General features: G+C 39.2%; 3 protein-coding genes across 9 annotated transcripts in view; 1 reads left to right on the top strand and 2 right to left on the bottom strand.

Moving 5' to 3' along the window:
• Positions 1-8,247, bottom strand: part of LOC116845791 — a 20,259-nt gene extending 12,012 nt beyond the window's left edge. For 2 of the 4 annotated variants that reach the window (XM_032818894.1, XM_032818890.1), the window contains exons 1-2: positions 6,315-7,756; positions 888-1,520 (exon numbers count right to left, since the gene is read on the bottom strand). In XM_032818894.1, the coding sequence (XP_032674785.1) occupies positions 888-1,099 (212 nt within the window). In that variant the 5' untranslated portion in view covers positions 1,100-1,520; positions 6,315-7,756. Of the gene's footprint in view, positions 1-887; positions 1,521-6,314; positions 7,757-8,100 lie in introns of those variants that run through there. The other 2 variants (XM_032818892.1, XM_032818893.1) reach the window with 2 other exon arrangements.
• LOC116845790 (probable beta-hexosaminidase fdl) overlaps positions 1-16,677 on the top strand; it is a 42,909-nt gene extending 26,232 nt beyond the window's left edge. Inside the window, exons 2-7 of one of the 2 annotated variants that reach the window (XM_032818889.1) lie at positions 3,962-4,018; positions 11,955-12,098; positions 12,346-12,605; positions 12,928-13,539; positions 13,736-14,465; positions 14,858-16,677. In XM_032818889.1, the coding sequence (XP_032674780.1) occupies positions 11,965-12,098; positions 12,346-12,605; positions 12,928-13,539; positions 13,736-14,465; positions 14,858-15,005 (1,884 nt within the window). In that variant the 5' untranslated portion in view covers positions 3,962-4,018; positions 11,955-11,964 and the 3' untranslated portion in view covers positions 15,006-16,677. Of the gene's footprint in view, positions 1-3,961; positions 4,019-8,595; positions 8,744-11,954; positions 12,099-12,345; positions 12,606-12,927; positions 13,540-13,735; positions 14,466-14,857 lie in introns of those variants that run through there. The other variant, XM_032818888.1, reaches the window with a different exon arrangement.
• Positions 16,678-16,920: 243 nt separating this feature from the next.
• On the bottom strand, positions 16,921-21,100 carry LOC116845788 (protein KRI1 homolog). Of its 3 annotated transcripts, XM_032818887.1 has the most exons (11): positions 21,041-21,081; positions 20,730-20,749; positions 20,528-20,619; positions 20,284-20,351; positions 19,742-20,146; positions 19,329-19,645; positions 19,061-19,242; positions 18,729-18,973; positions 18,162-18,425; positions 17,907-18,064; positions 16,921-17,725 (listed from the first exon to the last, which is right to left on the bottom strand). In XM_032818887.1, exons 4-11 carry the CDS (start codon positions 20,323-20,325, stop codon positions 17,116-17,118), a joined length of 2,223 nt encoding a protein of 740 aa, XP_032674778.1. In that variant the 5' UTR covers positions 20,326-20,351; positions 20,528-20,619; positions 20,730-20,749; positions 21,041-21,081; the 3' UTR covers positions 16,921-17,115. The 3 variants fall into 3 exon arrangements, with proteins under 3 accessions (XP_032674778.1, XP_032674777.1, XP_032674776.1); XM_032818886.1 differs by having other exon boundaries at positions 20,528-20,749; positions 21,041-21,100; XM_032818885.1 differs by lacking the exon at positions 21,041-21,081 and having other exon boundaries at positions 20,528-20,795.
• Positions 21,101-21,473: the final 373 nt, after the last annotated feature.

A 21,473-nucleotide genomic window follows, 5' to 3' on the forward strand; every position in this document is an offset into this window, starting at 1 on the left:
TTTTTTTGTATTTAATGACCGGAACTATTGAAAATTGTTGCAAAGAGCTCTAGAACTTTTCAAGAGAGTATCAGAACTCTAAAAAAAATGTCACATTTTTAAATATGGTGTGCCAAGTTCACACAAGTAAATTTTTGAGATCGAGCAACACGTATGAAGTAAAAGTGCCAATACCTAGGACACTAATAACACTAATACGTTACTCTGGACATTCTTATTGTTTTGGTCTTTAAATTCGAATATTTAAACTTTCAATATACACTGAGAGTGAAAAATACTTTATCTAATTAAAATTACATTTATTTTTAGTCTCAATTATATTTTTTGGTTGTCCTAACACAAAAGTTGTAATATTAGTACACATATAAGATTATTAATATTATAGTAGAATTTAATAAAAAAAGTTGGTTTTCTTGACGATAATTTATAGTAATTATTTTTCTATATGATTATAGTTAGAAATATTAAACATTTCTCCTGTATAGAATATATACACATTAAATATATACGTTATTTTACATTGAATTAAATATTCCTATTTAATAAAAAGGAATATCCAGAGTTACCAGGCTTATTACTGTCCAGACACTGGTACCTTACTCTTTTTCGCAGTTGTCGAAGCGTATCGAACGTTGAGTTTTATCTGCCAGTTTCGGTGCATTGAACTGTTATCGAACTTTACACCGGATCCGATGGATTCTCGTTTCAAAGGGGTTGAAGAGACAACGAAGGACCTAGCTCAGAGCGGAACGGATGAAATTCCTCGGGAAGCTCGCGTTCGCGACCGACGATGAGAGCGGCATCTCTTCCTCGTACTTCCTCGTGCTTTTTCGTGCTTCCTCCGCGTGATTAAATGTGCACACGTTTGGCTCGTGCCTGCTACTCACCAAATAGAAAATAAACCCAACCACTTGTCCGCGCCCGTGTCGTAGTTGCTGTTGTTGGACGGCGGAGGTACGGGCGGTTCGGTACTCGCAGTCCTGAAGACGTTACTGTTATTGTGCGCAATAGCGTTCATAGTGGTCTTCAATATTCTTTTCGACATCGTCGTGCCGTCTCTCAACCCTTCCGATTTCAAATCCTTTTCCATCTCGATCATTGACTGTCGCCCGCGATATTCACGCAAATAACGAATCGACGAAACACGCGAACGTCGTTATCGTCGTCGTGGAGATAATTGTTTTATCACCCGCCTCTCGCTATCCTTCTGTTCCGAATTGCCTCCCTCGCAGATGGTAATGATGGTAGTTTCTCTCTTGATTGTTTAAACGATATTCGGACGGGTATCACCGAGATCGACGATAACGCCGCATCCTAATGCGAAAATCCTCGAATAGGAAGGTTTAAAGATCGAAACAATCCAATTGTCCAAACTTTGGACTTTCAGATATCGATGATACTGTCTCGAAGAGTCTATTTCTGTTTCATGAGACGCCTCGGGAAAGCTCGTTCGGAAAAGCTCGTTTCTCGCTCGATCGATTTCGCGTTCCTCGCAGTCGAAAGTCTCAAGAACCTCAGACCTGCAACATCGTTGCCATTGTTTGAGCCGGTTCTCTCTGTAAAATGTATATAAGTGAGAAGTAACTGCGGGAAAGAAGGTGGCTGTGCAAATTCCGGAGGCGCGCGCGCGCACAATTCGCGTCGATTCGCCAAAGCCGTAACGCGTTGTTTAAAACTCGCCAGCTCCTGCCGTAAAACACCATCGTAAGGTCGGCAAATGCGTTGGTCGTCTTTCTACCCTGGGACCGCGCAGCGCGGTGCAGCACGTCCACGAACTTTACGTATTTTTACATATTTGAGTGAGAAAGAGAAAGGGGGGGAGCGGTTGGTATATATACTACGAATGGCTGGAAAACTTGCAGCCGCGCCGGCTCTATTCCACTTTGCCTTGCTTCGCGACGAGTTCCTTTCTTTTTTCTCTTCTCTTTCCTTTTTTCTTCGCATTCACCTGGCTGCTTCGTTCCTGGTGGTGTTCGCATTTCCGCTACGAACGCATTAATGAAGTTACTACCGGATGCGGTTGCAAGTACGGGATGAAATGAAGTCCCACGGGCAAATTTTTTTTCGCTTATCCACACTTGTCCGCGGTTGCCGTAATATTTGTATTATTAGAGTAATCACGGTTTTCGAAAATAGATAGAAATAGGTGACGGAATAGACAGGAAATTGATACCCCAAGAAGACGGTGAAAAGAGGAAATCCTCTGAATAATAGAAGACGAGAGAATCATAACCGGATGGAACACGTGGACTCGTATCGCGAGATGCACGAAATCACATCTGCTTATCGCTTCGTTTCATGTTTTTGAGCTTCCTTATCGAACGTTCCTTTAATCGTCAAGCGTTGTTCCTTCTCGACCACGAGCGCGAGCGAGTACAGAAGTGCCGGGAGTGTTGTGGAATCGCGATAACGAGAACGCGGGTGCGCGTATTAGAGAATCAAGACTAGAAATCATGCACGCAAAAGCCGCAGCGACAATAATAATGAGTGCTGCTGCAATTGCCTAGCCACGAGCACGATCTAATAATAAGTACGCGCTGTGTAATGTAAGAAAAAAAAAAAAACAAAAAGTGTTTAATTTAGTTTGATCTAACTGAGAAATTATGAACGAAGCGGCCATGGTTTGAAAGGCGGAAATGGAGAAGGAATTAGCACGGGCAAGGAATTGAAATGCATTAATTACAGCATACGAAAATTCATGAGTATTCATCAGCAACGCTAGAACATCAAGCGGTCATACTCGACTCGTTTTTATTTTTTAAATTAATATCATGTTTCTCGTGTAAAAAACAGAATTTTTCAGATTTTCGGATTTTTCTCTCCTTTATTTCGATGGAACATTCAGTTCAATTCTATCTTTTGCACGAAAAATAGGATATTAATTTAAAAATAAAAACGGCCAAAAGTGGCCGATCGATATTTCTTGAGAGGTTTATTCATCAGATATGTATTTTAAGGCCGGCTAGGCTAAAAGGGGATGTATTTTCAATAACGTATCAAAGCAGCTACTTATAAATTCACTATTTGTCGAATAAAAACATGTTTTTATTTCACTATCTAAACCATAAGTGTTAATTTAAAACTAATTCTATAATACCGTTTTGACATACTTCACTCAGTACAATGCTATTCAGAACATAAAACAGCTGTTTTCCTGGTCTACAATCGACCATTCCATAAAAACGCACTAAATACTATTCTTTCTTTTATGCCGCATCTTCTAACATATAACATTTATAACGATAAGTTTCCTATTTGGATGATATTACTTTTTACAAAATTACACTGAAATAATAGTCAATCTATATCGCTTCTATACGTGCAAAAAATTGCGATATCCAATATTAAATTTCTCGTGAACGGTGCAGACAAATTGCACGAAATTTTAACTACGAATGTATTTACTGCGATGTTACGTTAAATCTTTGTATAATTTTGAGCATTTTTTTGACGTGAAATAAATAAACTCTTTAAATGAGACGTTGCGCGATGCTCACTCGCTCGGCGAACAATTTCGATCGCTAGACGTCGCTTACGTTATCCATCAGCCATCGCTGATTACGGATGATCGGTTCGGCGGGGAAGCGGCCAATTCATTTCGACGATAATTCGTTTCAGCCGATCAGTCGATAATGAGCGCGAGCCACGTACCGCTGCACGATGATGACATCGCGCGTCGTTTCATGTGACAGACCGTGATCGATAACGTTAAACCGTTAAACTTGCGCCTTCGTGGCCGTCGTGGTACGCGGATAAAACGACATAATCGTGAAGTTTCATTTTGCCGGCTCGTGCTGAGTTTTAAACGATTGTTGGTCGAGTGTCTAACCCCTACACGCTATATATATCCCTCTCAGATCGATGACGCCGCGTCATATCTGAGCAACGAGATTGCCATTTATTCGAAACTTCGCCATTTGATACTGTTTACAATTGAGTGAATGTATGTCGCCTGTTGCAGATTCGCGCAAATGAAGGATGTTAGGTGAGGAAGTTCGCGAGACCGGCTGAATTGCGGGTAAGTTCACCATGCAAACTTGTATGAACGAACATAGCTTACAAGGCGATTTATATTAGCTGCGCGACGCACAATAAACGTCGAGTATACGATAACGGCGCCCGGTATTACACGACAACGCCTCATACTTTAGCGATTTAATTAATGCGCGCAGTTCATTAGCCAACCTTCTTCGAAGAAAGTATTCGCGCTGGAACTTAAAAGAACGCCAAAATCTGAATAAGCAATTCACTGGTTGTTCTAACAATTATGAATTATTAATGAAAGTATCGAGATCCAATCTCTTACACTCAAAAATGTTTCGTTAGTTTATATAGAATTCTAAATGTCACTGTTAAAATTTATCGCTGATTTCTGTTAGAAAATTACCTGTGATACGTGAAATTTATAGCAGTAACATTCTAGCAATATCTGCAGGCAAATCTAGGTCCCGTTACTGATTATTAATCGTGCATTAATCTGGATGAGTACTACAGAGAGACTTTCTTGTTAAATTTTGCAAATAGTTCAGATATAAATTCTGCCTCCGTCACCTATTTTCCTCTGTCACCTATTGTCTAAATACAAGATGTATGCGATAGTGCTTGCTAGTCATTTATCCATCTCTAACTACTAAGTCCATCTCTAAACTAATTTCTCATATCTAGACAATTTCCGCTATAACTCTAAGACGATTCTTTTGAGCGCGAGGACGGTGATTTTGAACGGCCTGGGGGGAAGCCTTTGACTGATCGATATCACGTAAAAAAGAGAACATTCAATGACTGGCATCACGACTGATAATGGCCGAGCATTGTCCATAAGCGACCTAATCAACCATTACGACGGTCAATCTTCTGCCCTATTCAGATCTAGAAATGACCAGTCGCACGTTTTAGAAGCTAATCGACCACCCGTGTACCCATACACACCCCGCTTGATTATCTCAGGAGGTAACGGCGCCACGCGATACTCCAGCCGTTATTAACTCTATATAGGTCTCCTACATACAACCGTGTCAGCATTTTTCATTTCAACGTGCCGTTAGCGCACCGACGTGAAAACATGTTACGTATTTCCGTATCACTGCTCTCACACACGCTATACGTTTTCCGGAATTAACGTTTTTAATTCACGGGTCCGCCATGAGTAGGCGTTCCACTTCAGTGAATATTTGATCTTCGCGTGATTTTTGTATTTTTATGTTCGATACTCGCGATATCGTTGTAATTGAGTTTCCGGCAAATAACAGCCTGTTTGAAATTAAAGTAACGGTGAGATAGCAATCCGTTTGAAATTATTCCGATAAACAAGATTCGCGCGCATCTCCGTAGATGCGTCTCCTCAAGGCTTGCAAACCGAATTTGTCATTTTCAACCACCCACGAACATTACTCTCAAACTCAAGCGACCGCTATTCTTATCTGCGACGGCGATTGAATAATTCAACGGTGGATAACTCGGGGATCCTACGTAATTACAAGAGCCATTTAAAGCTAATGCAATTCGACCGATTCTTCTTTACTTTCCGCCTCAAATTTTCATGCAATACGTTACGACGCTTCCTAATCGACGACCTTGACTCACATCGACTATACTCGAGTTGGGCGGCATAGATGTTCTCACGGCATAGTTACATTATGTGCTAGTAGTGTGTAGTGTATTGTGTGTGTATCTGCCGATAAAGTGGATATTTTCGGGGCAATATAGCGTTCAGAAATGATTCGAGGTCGCCGAAATGTCTCGACACGATCGAACGTGATCGAACGTATAGTCCGCCAAAAAACACGAATAATTTCCTCTCAATTCCCTGAAATCGATCTGCACTTGATTGCACTCTTCCACTCGAGTCAATATAAATCCTCTTCTAGATGCAGCCGTGTCGCGGTGCGTGAGTGTTATTAAACTGCGGAAGCGACGATAAATAACGTTCGGAAATCACGTATTACGTAAAGATCGCGCATAAGATTGCGCACCGTCAATTTACGTCGCACATCGTCGTCAATCTCGCGGCGAGCGAGTGTGAAATACTAAGGTTACCGAGAGTTTGTCGAGGAACATCGAGACATAAACGCCGCGAACTCGTATTAATCGTGGCGCGTTCGTAACGCATCCGCGCGCCTCCATGATCCACTTCTCTTCGGCTTGAGTCGCGCTTGCATTCCTCGCGTCTGCATTCTTGTTACATTCGCGAGATACGGCAAGGTGCATCTCGCGAATTGACTTCGCGTCTCGATGTCGAAATAACTCGCAATTCGAATATCTCAGAGCGCAACTATGTGGCGAAATTCGCGATTTCCGTTCGCGCAGTTTCTCACCTGGCCCGCAAAGTTCCTGCGGCTATTTTCCCTCTTTTTTTCACCGTCGTAAACCCGGGACAGTCGTCTCTTCCGTGCTGCTTAATGACGCGACCGTTTCGAACGACACCGGAGAAGAGTTTTTAACGGAATCACGTTCCGACACAGCTGCGACACGACACTCGTTACCGTTGCACGTCACGAGCCCCGCAGGAGAGGTTCCTATCATACGTCAGCTGAAATCGGATTTTTCTCAACTGCGCGTAACTCGAGCGAGGCGTCGATCGGTCGTCAGCGCGATTCGAAGCCGTAAGAATTCGCGGGGCGCAACAACACTCGCGAAAATCTCACCGGGTCGATTGACGCGCGTAATTCGCGAGGGAGTTCGCGTCTCGTTCCCGCTTCGCGTGTCCCGGTATTTTCCCTTACCGGAACGGTAACGCACCGATGACAGTAACAACCGTGACGAAGCGGCGGAGTCCCGTTCTAAATTGAGTATCATATCTTACGGACGGCTTCTCCTTGATCATGACCCAGCGACGTTTAACATTAACTGAACTAGAGTCGCGCAACGGTATGTAAGCCCCCGGTCTGTACGATTGCAACTTTTCCGAAGGCCGAGATTACTCAGTGAAGTGAATCACTGCCGCGCCGCGACGACATCGCGCAAACGTTCCCGGAGCGGCGGAAGTTCCTTTTCTCGATCGCGGTCGTGTCGCGTTTTCGACTCCGAAATCGCCCTGTCCGCTCCGCGATATCCGCGCTGTCGCGCAATTATTCGACTAGTTCGCGTTCATCTCGCGTGCTCGCGACGTCGGCGTCGTGGCGCGTCGGCCGCTGCTTACGGCCTATCGCATACTTTCACGGCACGCTGTACACCTACCGGGATCGATTCGGCTAAAATATCTAGAGCACGCCAGTATTGCGTACTAACGTCGGCGTTTTAACTTCACGTCGACTGAATTCGTCTCATTTGTACTACAGTCAAGATAATAATATCTAAGAGCGACAGGGGAGATGGGGAGGGTTCATTAAAATTAATTGATCCTCTCGCCGGACGACGGATACTGTTCTCGGTGCCGTGATATTTTTACTTAATTGCGTAATTATTTCAGCTAGGTCTGAAGATTAATTCTCGGACCTCGTTCAATTTCATTCGAGAAATTTTGCTTTGATTTTTTCTTTTATTCATCTATCAATCCTGAATTACTCAACTTGACAAGTAACGTGGCGAAACATCGTGAGTAGCGATAATAAAAATAAATAAGACAAAGATAAAATAATGAACAAAATGCGAAAAATACTCGCGACATAAGTGCTTCTTAATTAGTGCTTTAATTAATATAACATTAGAAACAATCCAACGATGCGGTTGGATGTGAAGAGATTAGCATCCGAATAGCGGATCCGCGATAGAAAGAAATCAATTGCAAAATTCTTCTTCTCGTGCGATTCGATGCAATATACGTATATTTTTTTACAAGTCCTGCGAAAAAGAGATTCTGTCCGGAAGGAGATTGAGAGCAGCGAAGCTGTCGTCGCAGTCGCAACTATCGGTTTTGCGCGAGAGGTTGGAGCTCTCGGAATTGTCTTCTCGTCTTAAGGAGTTCTGTTAATTCGCGCGATTTTATGGTAATTAGACTTGGTCGAGAATGGCGCTCTCGTTTCGTCGCGAACGCGAAACGGCTCTGCGCACGTGCCCAACTGCAGCCCGTGCATAGGTAATTGGTCGCTACAGTTTTCTTTCCGAAACGCGCAAATCCCCGGAGAGAACCGTGACACAGACAGACAAGTGTACTCTTCTTACTCTTATGTCTTCTCTCGTGGCGGTGCGTTATCGCGGACGTTCCTTCACTGCACGCTCGAGGTTTCACCGAACGAACGAAACCGGTCTGCCTCAGTCGAACGGAACGAAGCTCTAGAAATTCCGAAAACCGTCGTGCTAATAAACTTCCCGGTCACGACGACGAGCCTGACGAGCTCGGAAAGCCGAGCGTGCTGCTAGATACACTGCGCATATCGACTAAAAGACGCATCGAAAGCATAAGTGTACGCCGTATGTATGGCCGTGATATTATGTACGACGTGGATGCCTTCTTCGTCGAGTGTGGGTGGGTTGTGCTAAGGCTTGACCACGCGAAACCACGTCGCGTCTTTACCATTTTGTATCGAACGCGCCGCGCCTCGCCTCGCTTCGCCTGGTCACTCGTGATTCACCTAGTCAATCGGCTCGACCGAAGTCAATCATCGTGGGATTACGCCGCGGAAAATTCCCTCGTAAAGTCTGATAAACGTTGAGGCGACTCAATGGTGTCGTCTTCGCCGTAACCATGGCGAATACGATCAACACTGGAAGATAAAAGTCGAAGACCCGAAGGTTGACGCTAGAAAGTAAGAGGAGGCAAAATGAAGCCAATCGGCGGAACGATCAAAAAGAATCGCGATATTGGGTAATGATTCTTAATGAGACTTAACGCTCTTTTTACTTACGAGATTAGTGCTTTATGTCAGTTCTGCAGAATTCGGCCCATTATTGGGTCTACGAATAAGTGCGAGCCGAGAATAGCGCGCGTTTTCTCTGGAGCGACTTGTTATTGAGGCTATCGTTGACACGAGATTCTCGTTAAACTGATGAAGGTGACCGCTTAATTGAATTAATTTCGTAATGAAACACTGTTAGCATATAACGCGCGCGCGCGTAATCGTATTATATTCTATCTTGTATTATTCATCTAGTTGAAAAAGCCTCGCTTTTATAATAGCACTTTGATCTCCTATCCCGTGCGATGTTCACGACACGAAGTGTCATCGTCTGAAACTTACAATTATTATTGAAACAGCCGCTATAATTTAGTGCGATAATAACAATAGTGAAATGTTGCGATATCTTGCGCGATAGCTGAAATATGCAAATTACTTCCTGCCTGTCGTCCTCTCCATTCGCTAACAATGTTTTTTTTAGGTATTCGAAGCTATCAACAGGTGTTATCGTCAATCCAGAAGTCACGCCTTCTGTGGCCGCGTCATCGAGATCACATATAGAGGATTCGAACTGCTTTAAAATGTGGGAATAGAGATGTAAAAAGTCTTTTCTCCGTATTCTAATTCCTAATTACGAGTCTCGTTAATTAACGCCATAATTGATTAGCACCATAGAAATGGTGATCTTTTCACAGATTTTGAAATCTGTACTTAAAGCGACCATAATCATCGCGATTTCCGGACAATCGTGGATTTCTATCGACACCACTTTTGTTAAAATTTTGATCGATAGTTCGTGAAATAAAGATACGACCTTTTTTTATCAGAGATTCATCATATACTTGTCATCCCGTACATTTGATAATAAATTCATACACATTCGTACATCGCGTTTGTTACACTTGATATCTGCGATACGTCTACGAATTATTTATGATAAACTAATTTTATATAACGCAGATTTTTATATGGCAAATTTTTGAAGTACACACAGAAAAATATCAATTTGCTATTAAGAATTCAGTTTGTTTCCCTCTCTTTAAGTAATAATTCAGTATCAGCTTACAATATCAGCCTTTTTAAGCTTACATAGCCAAGAAAGGGATTTGGTATACAATTATATCCACATATCTATCCTTTTCTCTTATTTTTATCTAATTTTTCTAATCTAATATTTACCTAATCTAATATTTTGATCTACTAGCCTAATATTTACTAATATAATAATCTTAAAATATATGTCAAATTGTAGAAATATTTTTATTATCATATATTCTAAAGAAGAATTTATTTTCTTCACAAGTACATTATAAAACTTTATTGAAGAAAAAATTGGTTTGATTCAATGTAATAAGTAAACCGAATTCTTGCTTTAATTTAATATTCTTGATGGAAATGATAAACTTACTAGAGTTCAGAATGAACTTTGAATAAATGTGATTGTGATGAACTTATGATAGATTCGCGAATATATAAACTTATGAAATACTTGAAACAAGTAACACTTACTTGAGTGCAGTATGTATTTTCCTAAGTATGGATATTAGGGACACTGTAGTCGGTTCTAGCGCATGCGAGTTATTCTTCTAAACTAATTTCTTGATTCAGGATTCCGCTTGACATAGTGTGGTAGTTTGCGGTCGGAGCATGATCGATTTTTTCGGGTCATGCACTGTGCCATTTCGCCCGGCCGCCTTAGCTTGCTTCGTGCACGAGTGTCATTAGAAGCTGCCTAAATGCAAAACATATCGTGTATACACGTAGAAATGAAGAATAGCGGTGCACGAAAACGCCGCCGGCCGTCGATGGCCCGTTTTACCTTACAGCCGACGCGATCGCTCTCGCGCGCGATTACGTTGGGATAAATTAGCATGCGAGGCGAATGTATGCGATTTTCAGGTCGGACCGCGGAATCGAGACCCAATGCGCCTATTCGCGGAGCTAGGAAAATCCAAGGTGCCAAATGCCAAATACTGTCTGGCAACACGGTAATCAGAACACGGATGTTGGATCTAGAAGAGCGTTCCGAAAATCGCGTTGCACCTGTGTAGTGATTTCTAGATTTACCAGATCGTCTTCTCCTGCAGACATACATTGAAAAAATCACACGTGGAAAAAATAAGGGCATCAGTCATGAATCTTCTCACATAAACTCGATCTTACTTATTAATTATATAATTTTTTCCCTATTATGAAATCATGAAAAGTGAGTCATTTTGGAGATGATTATGAACCTTTTCTTGCGATATAAACTCGCGAAAATGAACATTTTCATATATTTTTAAGATTAGATTTTTCGCTTTTCACGAGTTCACACTAGAGGAAAAGATTGACGTGATTAACCCTCAGGAGACTGGTAAACCACCCGGGAGATGATGCTTGAAATCGATTGCTCTTTCGAAATAATTTTCCAACGTCATGTACCTGCTATTTTCTCCTCACCACTCAATATTTTATTTGTTCGTTTGTTTTATTTGTAGTAAGACATGTGTGTGTGCGCGCGCGTGTGTGTGTGTGTGTGTGTGTGTGTGTGTGTGTGTAAGCAATATTGGAAACGGATAATTTAACACAGGTGTTCCGGAAAATTGGCAAGAAAGCGGAAACTTGAAAATTACTCGTTACTTGTATTTCAACAATTCAGCGATGTCGGATAAAGAGTATTCTCCTCGGTCGCGAGTATCCAGCGACCCTTGTCGCCGCGGTAGATAGGTGCCAGGGCAACAAGAAGGGAGTACGATGGTCGCGACGTTCAAGAATCGTCTCGAGAGAGTGCAACTAATTCCGGCCACCGCAGTCTAGACTGCGGAACATTTCGAGAGCCGAACTGGCTAAGCTTAGATCTCTTGCCTAGGCGTCCGGCGTTTATTTCCGTCTATAATCCGACAGGTGGTCCTTAGACACGTATATATTCCTATCTCACATCTCACGTTACCCCATCGTGATAAATATCAAACCACATCCGTGACCACACTCCTTCCTCCTTTCCTGCCATCCCCGCGCGTCTTGATCGCCGATTTTATGAAATACGGAAGGCGAAAGCGATAAGAAAATAGAAACGATCTAAAAAAGATATTCTTGTCGTCGCAGAAACAATATGTTCACTTGTCGATGAATCATGATCCGTTTCACCGATCTGCAATTTCCATCGTGTATTAACGGCTTTCTCTTGTTTATTCACAGACTCGCCAAGATGATGGGTAGCATGCCGAGCGGGCGGATGAGGAGGATCCTCCTCTTCCTCGTCCTGATGACCGGAGTCCTGTTGATTGCCATGTACGCGCACGCTCCTCCGCTCGCATCGCTCCAACCGATCGCATCACGTCGGTAAGTATCTAACACGCTTCACACATGAGATATTTGTTCCTTTTACTAGCATATTATAGTTTTATTACAGTCAAAAATATCAATACAAAACTATCACAATAGCTTTTACAAGTGATTAAAATTTACGGATGACGGATCGCGTGAATTTCACGTACTCAATTCCGAAAATACATACATCTACGTATCGATCTGTATTTGTGTCAAATTGTGTTTGATTAACTTATTGACGATTATTCTTAAATTGCAGGACATTTCAAAGTCCATGGTCCTGGGCGTGCGTGGCGAATCGATGCGAGAAGCGAGCAGTGAGATCCTCAAGAACATCTCTGGCCACCTGCACTGCGCATTGCGGAGGTAACACTCGCCTATTGTGGCCTAGACCAACTAAAAACGTCGTATTGGGCGACGAAAGTGTCATCCTGCATCTTCAACAAATCGAGTTCGTCTTTGATACGAACGATAAAGAGACGAAGGATCTGTTGGAACACGCGCAGGATGTCTTCATCGGTGAGTATTAAAGATGGGCTGAAAGGAAGTTTCCACGTCAATTTACTACGTATTACAATTGCGTTTTACATTTTACACACAGTAGATTTTACTCCAAAAGGAATAATAATAAAAAAACACGTAAGCATAGATATAATAATAAAAAACACGTAAGTAAAGATATTTTTTTCTATATCATAGATTATTCTCAAGTGATAATAATACCGATCAACGTCTCACATGTATAATTCACAGTAGCCAACAGATTTTTATTTAAATTTTTTAAAATATCTACATATTCATATTGATACATGCTCGTTCCGAAACACTCCTTTCGTTGCAGGGAACATTAGAAGTCTGGTGAAGGTGCTTAACGCTAAAAGCCGATCCGGTGTCGACTCTTTCATCATATACCTGAGCGCTGAGGACGCGAGAGGCGCTACTTTGACTCTGGATACCGACGAGTCCTACAAATTGGAACTCATGCCCAAGGGAAAGATCCTCATGGCCAAGATCTGGGGAAAAAGCTACTTTGGCTTGCGTCACGGACTCGAAACTCTCAGTCAGCTGATCTGGTGGGACGAGGCCGCCGCCAAGCAAGGTGCTCTTCGTGTTCTTACACGAGCCTCTATCGAGGATAAACCCGCGTTTCCTTATCGTGGTCTTCTCGTCGACACCGGTAGACAGTTCTTTCCGGTCGAAGAACTGAAGAGAGTGATCGACGGCATGGCGGCTACAAAACTCAATACCTTACATTGGCACCTCACCGACTCGCAGAGCTTTCCGTTTGATTCGGCACAATACCCGGAAATGGCAAGGTGGGGTGCTTACAGCGAGGACAGAATTTACACGCCCGACGACGTGAAGGACCTCACGGATTATGCGAGGATACGCGGCGTACGAATCATCGTTGAGATTGATTCTCCGGCCCACGCCGGTGCCGGATGGCAATGGGGTAAATTCGATAGAATATAAATTCCTCTAATTCTTGTCTAAATATAGGACAGGTTTTACCACTGTAAGTCATTCGAGTCAATAGCGAAGGGTTGAAATTATGTTAAAATTGCCTTGTTTATATAATCTCCAATTTTATTATATTAATCTTTGTTGACTCTGTGAAATTAACATACTTAAATGACGTAAAATTTTAGGTATGGAGCATGGTTTTGGCGAGCTGGCGTTATGTGTGGACCAGCAGCCGTGGGCATCATACTGTGGTGAGCCAAACTGCGGCCAATTGAATCCCATAAATGAACACTCGTATCGAATACTCGAGGGTCTCTATCGAGAGTTGTTAGACTTGACTGAAGTGCGCGACGTAGTGCACCTCGGTGGCGATGAAGTAAATCTTGATTGCTGGGCGCAGTATGGCAATATCACCTTAGCCATGCAAGCACAGAACATGACAGACTATCACGAACTGTGGGCCGAGTTTGAGAAGAAAATGTTGCAACGTGTTATTAAAGCAAATCATGATCGAGTGCCGAAAGTGGTGATTCTGTGGAGCTCACCGTTGACGAAACGGCCGTACATCACCACATACTTCGACCCGAAGATCCATGTGATTCAATCGTGGGGTGCCAGCAATTGGCCTGAAACGTCAGACCTGTTGGAGGACGGGTTTCGCGTGATACTGTCACATGTGGATGCGTGGTATTTAGACTGCGGCTTTGGCAGGTGGCGAGAGAGTGGCGAGGCCGCGTGCGGTGAATATCGCACTTGGCAGACCGTTTATAATCACCGTCCGTGGAGGGAGTACCCCCAGGAACAAGTGTCCTTGGTTCTCGGCGGCGAAGCGGCTATCTGGAACGAACAAACTGGACAGTCGTCTTTGGGACCTCGACTATGGCCTAGAGCATCAGCGTTCGCCGAACGACTGTGGTATAGTATACAATAAATAATATAATTGATCACATTACGGAACACACACACACATATATGTATGTGTGTGTATATATTTTTCTTTGATTAATTTGTAAAAGATATTCTCTTAGTGAAAATGTCAATAAAAATATATAATTTGTAATTAACAATTTTCTACCAACAAATTAACCTTGTTAAAATTGAGAAAGTAAAGCTTATTCGTGAGATTAACCAGAGAATATAATTTCGTTGAGAGTAAGATCTCGCCAGAAGTCTCTTATTTTCGTGGAGAAAAATCTCTAAATGGTTAACGAATCCAAGTGTAATGAAAAACTATATATAGTAATATAATAGGTAATATAACGAAATATAACGAGGTAATTTTCCAATATTCACATCTTATTTTTCAGGAGCGACCTACCGATGACGAGTTACTCCACGGACGAGAACGTTTACACCAGACTAGCTGCGCACATCGAAGTTCTAACTAGCAGAGGCATCAAGACAGAATCCATGTGGCCACACTGGTGTTCCCAGAACCCCGGAAAGTGTCTCTGACCGAGCGTTAGAAATGCGCGAACTATCGACCAACTGTTCTACGAGTATTGTACTTATACATTGTATTGTACAGCGCCGATAATCGTGTAAAGACTAGACTAATGCTGTCAATGTAAGCCGAGAGTGGTTTCTATACCAGGAACCTAATATCGTGAATAATGTCCATCTGCTATTGATTTTTGTAACAGCTAATTTTGTGTCAACTTATTTTATCTTTTATTTTTTGCAATATATACATATCGCAGATACTCAAGTAGCCGAGAGATATTCGAAAGACTCAGGTAACCGGGTACTCGAACATTGATAGCATTGGACTGGACATCACGAGGAGCGGTAGAGTTTATCGCGAGCTCGCTCCTCGCTTTCGGTTTATTAACACATTGCGATCCGCGGCCTGTACTAAGTCATCACGTATAATTGTACGAATAAGTCGTACCTATAATACGTGCCATGCTTCTCTCGACGCATATAATTGTCAATAAGAAAATAATTGTTAAAGTTATTAAGGTATACATCAGATTATATAATATTATAATATGTTATAAATAATACTATAATATTATAAATACTTGTAATATGATAATACAAGTATATCTCTCAGTTACAATAGATCCAATGTTTATATTTTAACAAATTCATTGTAACGATATCAATCGTAAAGATGGATTGATTGCGTCGAGTCTGAGTTATCAGCGGATTGTATCGTACTGTATAACCGTATCGATAAGCCTGATGGCTAAATGCTGTCGATGGACCGCAATGTGTTAATATCTTGTAACAGAGACATTTAACCGTAGATATTTATACAGCTTATAGCTATTAAAGCGATAGAAACGACAAGATGATATTGTTTCATGATATATCTGGCACGCACCGACGAATTTTGATCTATCAATGTGCACGGTGTAACGTATAAGCGTTTACACTATATCATCTTTTTTTACTATATCATCGTACTTAAATGTCTCTGTTGTAGGATATTAATGATTTAAGCTATACTGTTAAGATACATAACGTATATTTTTCGGTGAGCGGCTTCGGTTTTGCATGTCTGCAGATATTAGTAATATAGCAGTAAATATCCGATCATTGTGAGAAAAAAATTATTTGGATGTTCGAGTTACCGTGATTAGTGTATATAGTATCTTGGGAAAACAAAAGGCAAAATCAACTGATGCAAAATCAGTCGCTACGAAAATTAATTACAGATAAAACACAGTCGTTATACGCGAATTTATTATCCGCAATTTTTTATTCCGGATATCTGACTACAGACACGCGAAATAATTAGTTTCGGCGACAGTCGTGGCAATCGTATTGACGATCAATGAATACTGGAATTGATCTAATATTTAAAAAAAAATATATTGAAGAAAATAAATTATAAAAGTAATATATATATATAAAATAATATAAAAAATATATAAATATGATAAAATATATGTAAATAAGATGCGACTTTCGACGATCATACACGAAAGCCGAACCGATTGCAGAAAGATATATGTTATGACGTGTCTCTGTTATGACGTGCTGCTACACGGATTTAACATAAAGTGAATGTTGAATACATGATGTTGTTCGCTTAACTTTCCCACAAAAGCCGTCTTCGTTTCTTCACCCATTCAAGCAAAATGCATTTTAAAAATATACAAACAATATGAATGCTTTACTCTCAAGGATTGCGATTCTATTGTATTTCAATCGCCGTCAAATTCTAGATATAGAGAGCATTTCTTACATGAAAAATTTATTGCCATTAATGAAATTCAACAATAGCATCGACGACAGGCGTCACTTATGGAAGTTATCGCGGTCTTACAGAAGCGAACACCACCATCAACGAGGTTGACGACAGGATGTAGGTTCTTCAGTGAGCTGATGCTGATAGCTCTACTGCCTGACGAACGACAAGTGATAGAACGTCGTTTATTGTCCAAGAACAGACTCATCTTAATATTGGATTGGATATTACAAATATTAACAAAGTTCAATGTCTTTTTACTACGATAGAAAACATAGGTTTACTAATTACATAGAAAAATGAATCGTCTAAATCGTAGTTTTACAAAGAATCATATATTTACAAAAACATGCAAGAGATTAACATTCAGAACTTTTTCTTGCCATACTTCAACTTATTTTTGAATTTCTTTGCGTTTATACCGTACGTTTTTAGTCGTTCTACGTTCAAGGACATCATCGAGTTGATGTTATCATTATTTGATTTGTTTTTGTTTCTTTTTACTTTATTTAATTGTAGCTTACTCTTTTCCTTTGTTTTATTCTTTCTTTTCTGAATGACTACTGTTTTACCCACGGGTGCCGTTTCCTCGTTATTCTTTTCTATCTTGTTATCCACTTTTATTTGCAAGCTTTCCTTCTTTATATTATCCGTCTTTATCTTTTTCAGCTTCGAGCTATTACTATCAACTCTTGATTTATTTTTTCGTTTCTTCTCGTTACTCTTATTTACTGTATTTTTTTCTTGCGTAATTTTATCTTGTTCTGCATCATTCTTGATATTATGAGAATTATTTTGTGTGTTATCTTTGGTGATTTCTGCAACCCTTTTTTCAGAAATGGTGTTAATGTTAATAGAGTCCACATTAAAATTATTTTTAATTTTCTTCTTTCGCCTACGCTTCTTACTGCTAGTATCATCGTTTGCCGTTTGCTCATCCGCACTCGCATTTCCATTTTCTTGTTTGTCTGATTCACTACACAAATAAGAATACAATTAGTAGATTGATTATCCAACAAGTTAATTCTTTGTAATTATACTAAGTTGCACTGGTTATATTTCAAAATACCATAAGTATATATGCAGCTATAAAGAATAAACTCAATATATTTTTTAAAAAGAGAATCTTTCAATTTTAATATCTATTAAATACTTACGTATACAAGCTCTTGAGAATTTTCCGCTTGAACATTTCATTTTTTGCCTTTTGTTTGTACGATTGAATCTCTTGCATTTCTACGTGCTCGGATTTATGTTGAAGAGCTCGTTTTAAAGAACACCATTTGTTTAACTCTTTATCATCGGCCATTAAAATCTTAAAATATAAATGTATTAAATTATATGAATTACTTTTAGTTGCTTTAAATCTATAACTTGATATAATAACGATAAATTGTAAAAATTATCTTTACCTCTTCAACACTTAGCCCGTAGTCGTTTGGTACTACTTTTCTATATTTAAATCTGCAAGGCAAATCCCCGATCATATCTTCATAGTCCAATGAGTAATATTGATCAAAATATTCTTCATATAAAGGGAACTGTTTCGGATCAAATTTTGGTTTCTTCTTTGCCATAAGCATAGCAAACTTAGAGCGTCTTTTTTTCTTTCTCTTTCTGGTACTCTCTACGAGTTCCGATTGCAAATCTTGAGATCCATCATAATCAGCATCCATCTTTAATTAAGAAACATTAGTTTTATACAAAATATATCAAAATCGTTGAATTAATTCAGCTCAAAAACAAATTCCTTCATATAAAAAACCCAACTATTAAGAAAATAACGCGGCAAAAGCAAAAAATTACAGCGATTAAAATAATTAATATTAGAAGAAAGTTATGTATACATATATAATATATATAATATATATATATATAATATATACATATATAATATATATAATATATAATATATATATATATATAATATATACATATATACATATATTTTATATATACATATATAAAATATAGTATACGTTAAAATCTGGATCTTCACAATGAGTTTCTTCATGTGGCGTATCAATTTCATTTGCATTCGGGTCATAGTTATCCCACGTATTTTCAATATCTAATTCTTCATCAATATCTGGAAATTCCGGCTTCATGTCTTCAGTGCCAGCATAATATTCCTCGTTAAAAAGTTCTTTCATTTTTTTATCATATTCATTCGGGTCGAAATCTGTATCAAAATCGACACTATCGAAACGCATATCATCATTTCCTGTAATTAATATAAATATAATATTAGACAAACTGTTGTATAGTTTGACATGAATTCCAAAGTATTCAGAAGTCGAAGAATCATTACCTGTGATTTCTTTCAACTTTTCTATTTTTTCTTCTATCTCTTTTCTCTTCAGTGCCTTTAATTGCTTCAATTCTTCCCTTTTTCGCTGTTTTTCTTCCTCCTTTCTTTCTCTGATTTCCGCTCTTTTTTGCGCTCTACGTGTATCTTTCCTCCGCATTGAGTTTTCCATAGTTCGCGGATATCTTAGTATAACATAAATTTGATAAATTAAAAAAGAAGTTACAACATGTATGTTTAACAGTTAATCGTTGAATAATGCAAGCTATACCTTTTGATAAATTCCTGATCAGGCTCTTCAAATCTAAAATTGTACTTGTGTTCAAATTCCTCTTGCTTCTCGATATTCTTTTCATCTTCCGATAAATTATTATCGCTATCGTGAACAATTTGATCATAATCTAGCTCTACATCGGAAAACTCTTTATCTATGTATTTATTATTTAGGATATAATCTCTTAAGAATTTCTCCTTTGTATCTAAATTAGGATCTGTCCAAAAATCACGTAATGGTTGAAGTTCCTCTTGTTCTTGAGTATCTATTTCCAACTTTTGACCCTTTAACCATTTCTTATATAAATTCTCCTCCTAAATAAAGCAATGATAGTTATAACATACAATATTGAAATATAAATTGTTTCAGTAAATAATAACATAATAATTATTAAATGTTATTAATGATACCTCCTGCTTATCATCTTCTGTCTTTTGTTTTATTTTCAGAAAGTCAGCATCCTCATCTGTATCTTCAGATTCTTCTTTTAAAGCATGCTTGAAACTATCTTTCATTTCTTGTTGTTCTTTTGTGTAAGTATGTACTTTAGTATTCTCCTCTGTATTATCTTCACCTTCACTGCCACTAAACATTCCATTTCTTTCCATTACAATTTTACGTTCATAGTCTCGTAAAAAGATAGCCTTTTCTTTTAACTTTTTTTCTTTCCTGTTTTCTGTTTCAACATGTTCTCTTGTTCCAGATGTGTCGATATTATTAAAGAACTTAACATCTTTATCATATATGCATGGATCCTTTTTCTTCAAGCATGCTAAAGTTTTATAAAATTCTCTATCAAATTGTAAATTTTCAATCTATAAGAAGGATTAATTAGAATTGGGAATTAATATTGTAACATCTAACAAAAATGATTTAAAAAGCTAATAAAATAAAAATACAAGATGCTTTAATCCAATATGTATCATAAAACAAAATAAAATATAAAACATACATTTCCATCATCTTCATCATCAGATGAGCTGCTGTCGTCCATGATAACTTCTTCATATTTTGTTTTTACTATACATATAAAACATATATATACACATACTACATATAATACACATATAAAAATAAAAAAAATTATTTAACTTTACATTATTTTAGATACAGATTTATAAATAACTGAATAAAGATAAGTTATAACAATGAGATCCTTTCTCCTATTGAACAGAACAGGTTATATATTTACTTACATTTATTCAACTCTTCCTTCTGACGCCAATTATCATAATCCTTAGCGTAATCCGAATTAATTTTAATATCTTCGTCAGAATCTGAATTATCGCTATTGAATAATGATGACATGTTAATAGAATGTAAAAGTAGATTAAAAAGCAGTTAAAATCACGAGCACTTTTTCTTGTTTTCTTTCTTTCAACACGTGGCTCCAGATACCTTATACGTCTAGGCCCGATCTACAATAGATGGAGTAAGGAGTAGGAGTAGGAGTAAGACGAAATGAAGCGTCGTCTACAATATGCGGAGTAAGCTTGGAGTAAGAAGTAAGCCGTAAGAATTAACCAATCATAGACGATTATTTTTATAATAATCGACTACGATTGGCCAATTCTTACGGCTTACTTCTTACTCCAAGCTTACTCCGCATATTGTAGACGACGCTTAATACGGCAATGCCTCAACGCCACTCTACGATAATTAGGTTATTTTTTAAAATGTTCTTTTTTGAAGAAAATTTTACTTAATACCTATAATTCACGTTACATAGGGTTTGTTTTCTGTTCCTGCACTGCTGAACTGGTGCAATAAGTTAGAGTGAGACAAGTATATTTTTTCTCACTCTAACTTATTGCACCAGTTCAGCAGTTAGGTACGAAAAACAAACCTATATTGTAGGTTGCGTTCGCTTTGGGCGCTTACGCGCTGTAAGCGTCATTCTATCTTCTTCCCGCATGTAATGAGCGATAAAGATAGAATGACGCTTACAGCGCGTAAACGCCCAAAGCGAACGCAGCCACTTTTGATTCAATGCCCGTTGCATACGCGATCATGCAATGAGCGAAATCCAATGAGCGCGTTCAACGGAAAAAGCGCTCAATGAGCAATCAGTGATTATTGGTTCTTATTATTAGATCCCTAAATCTAGACCAATTATATTGACGAATTGTTCAACTGTGTGCA

This window comes from Odontomachus brunneus, unplaced genomic scaffold, assembly GCF_010583005.1.
Source record: "Odontomachus brunneus isolate Ranch 3 - 2012 unplaced genomic scaffold, Obru_v1 Obru_scaffold_058, whole genome shotgun sequence".
NCBI lineage: Eukaryota > Metazoa > Arthropoda > Insecta > Hymenoptera > Formicidae > Odontomachus > Odontomachus brunneus.

Coding starts and splice junctions, on each gene's coding strand:
- LOC116845788 (XM_032818886.1), bottom strand. CDS start 20,639: ATGTCATCATTATTCAATAGCGATAATTCAGATTCTGACGAAGATATT. Junction 19,243..19,328: donor GATCAGGAATTTATCAAAAG/GTATAGCTTGCA, acceptor TGTTATACTAAG/ATATCCGCGAACTATGGAAA. Junction 18,065..18,161: donor ACGGGCTAAGTGTTGAAGAG/GTAAAGATAATT, acceptor TTATATTTTAAG/ATTTTAATGGCCGATGATAA.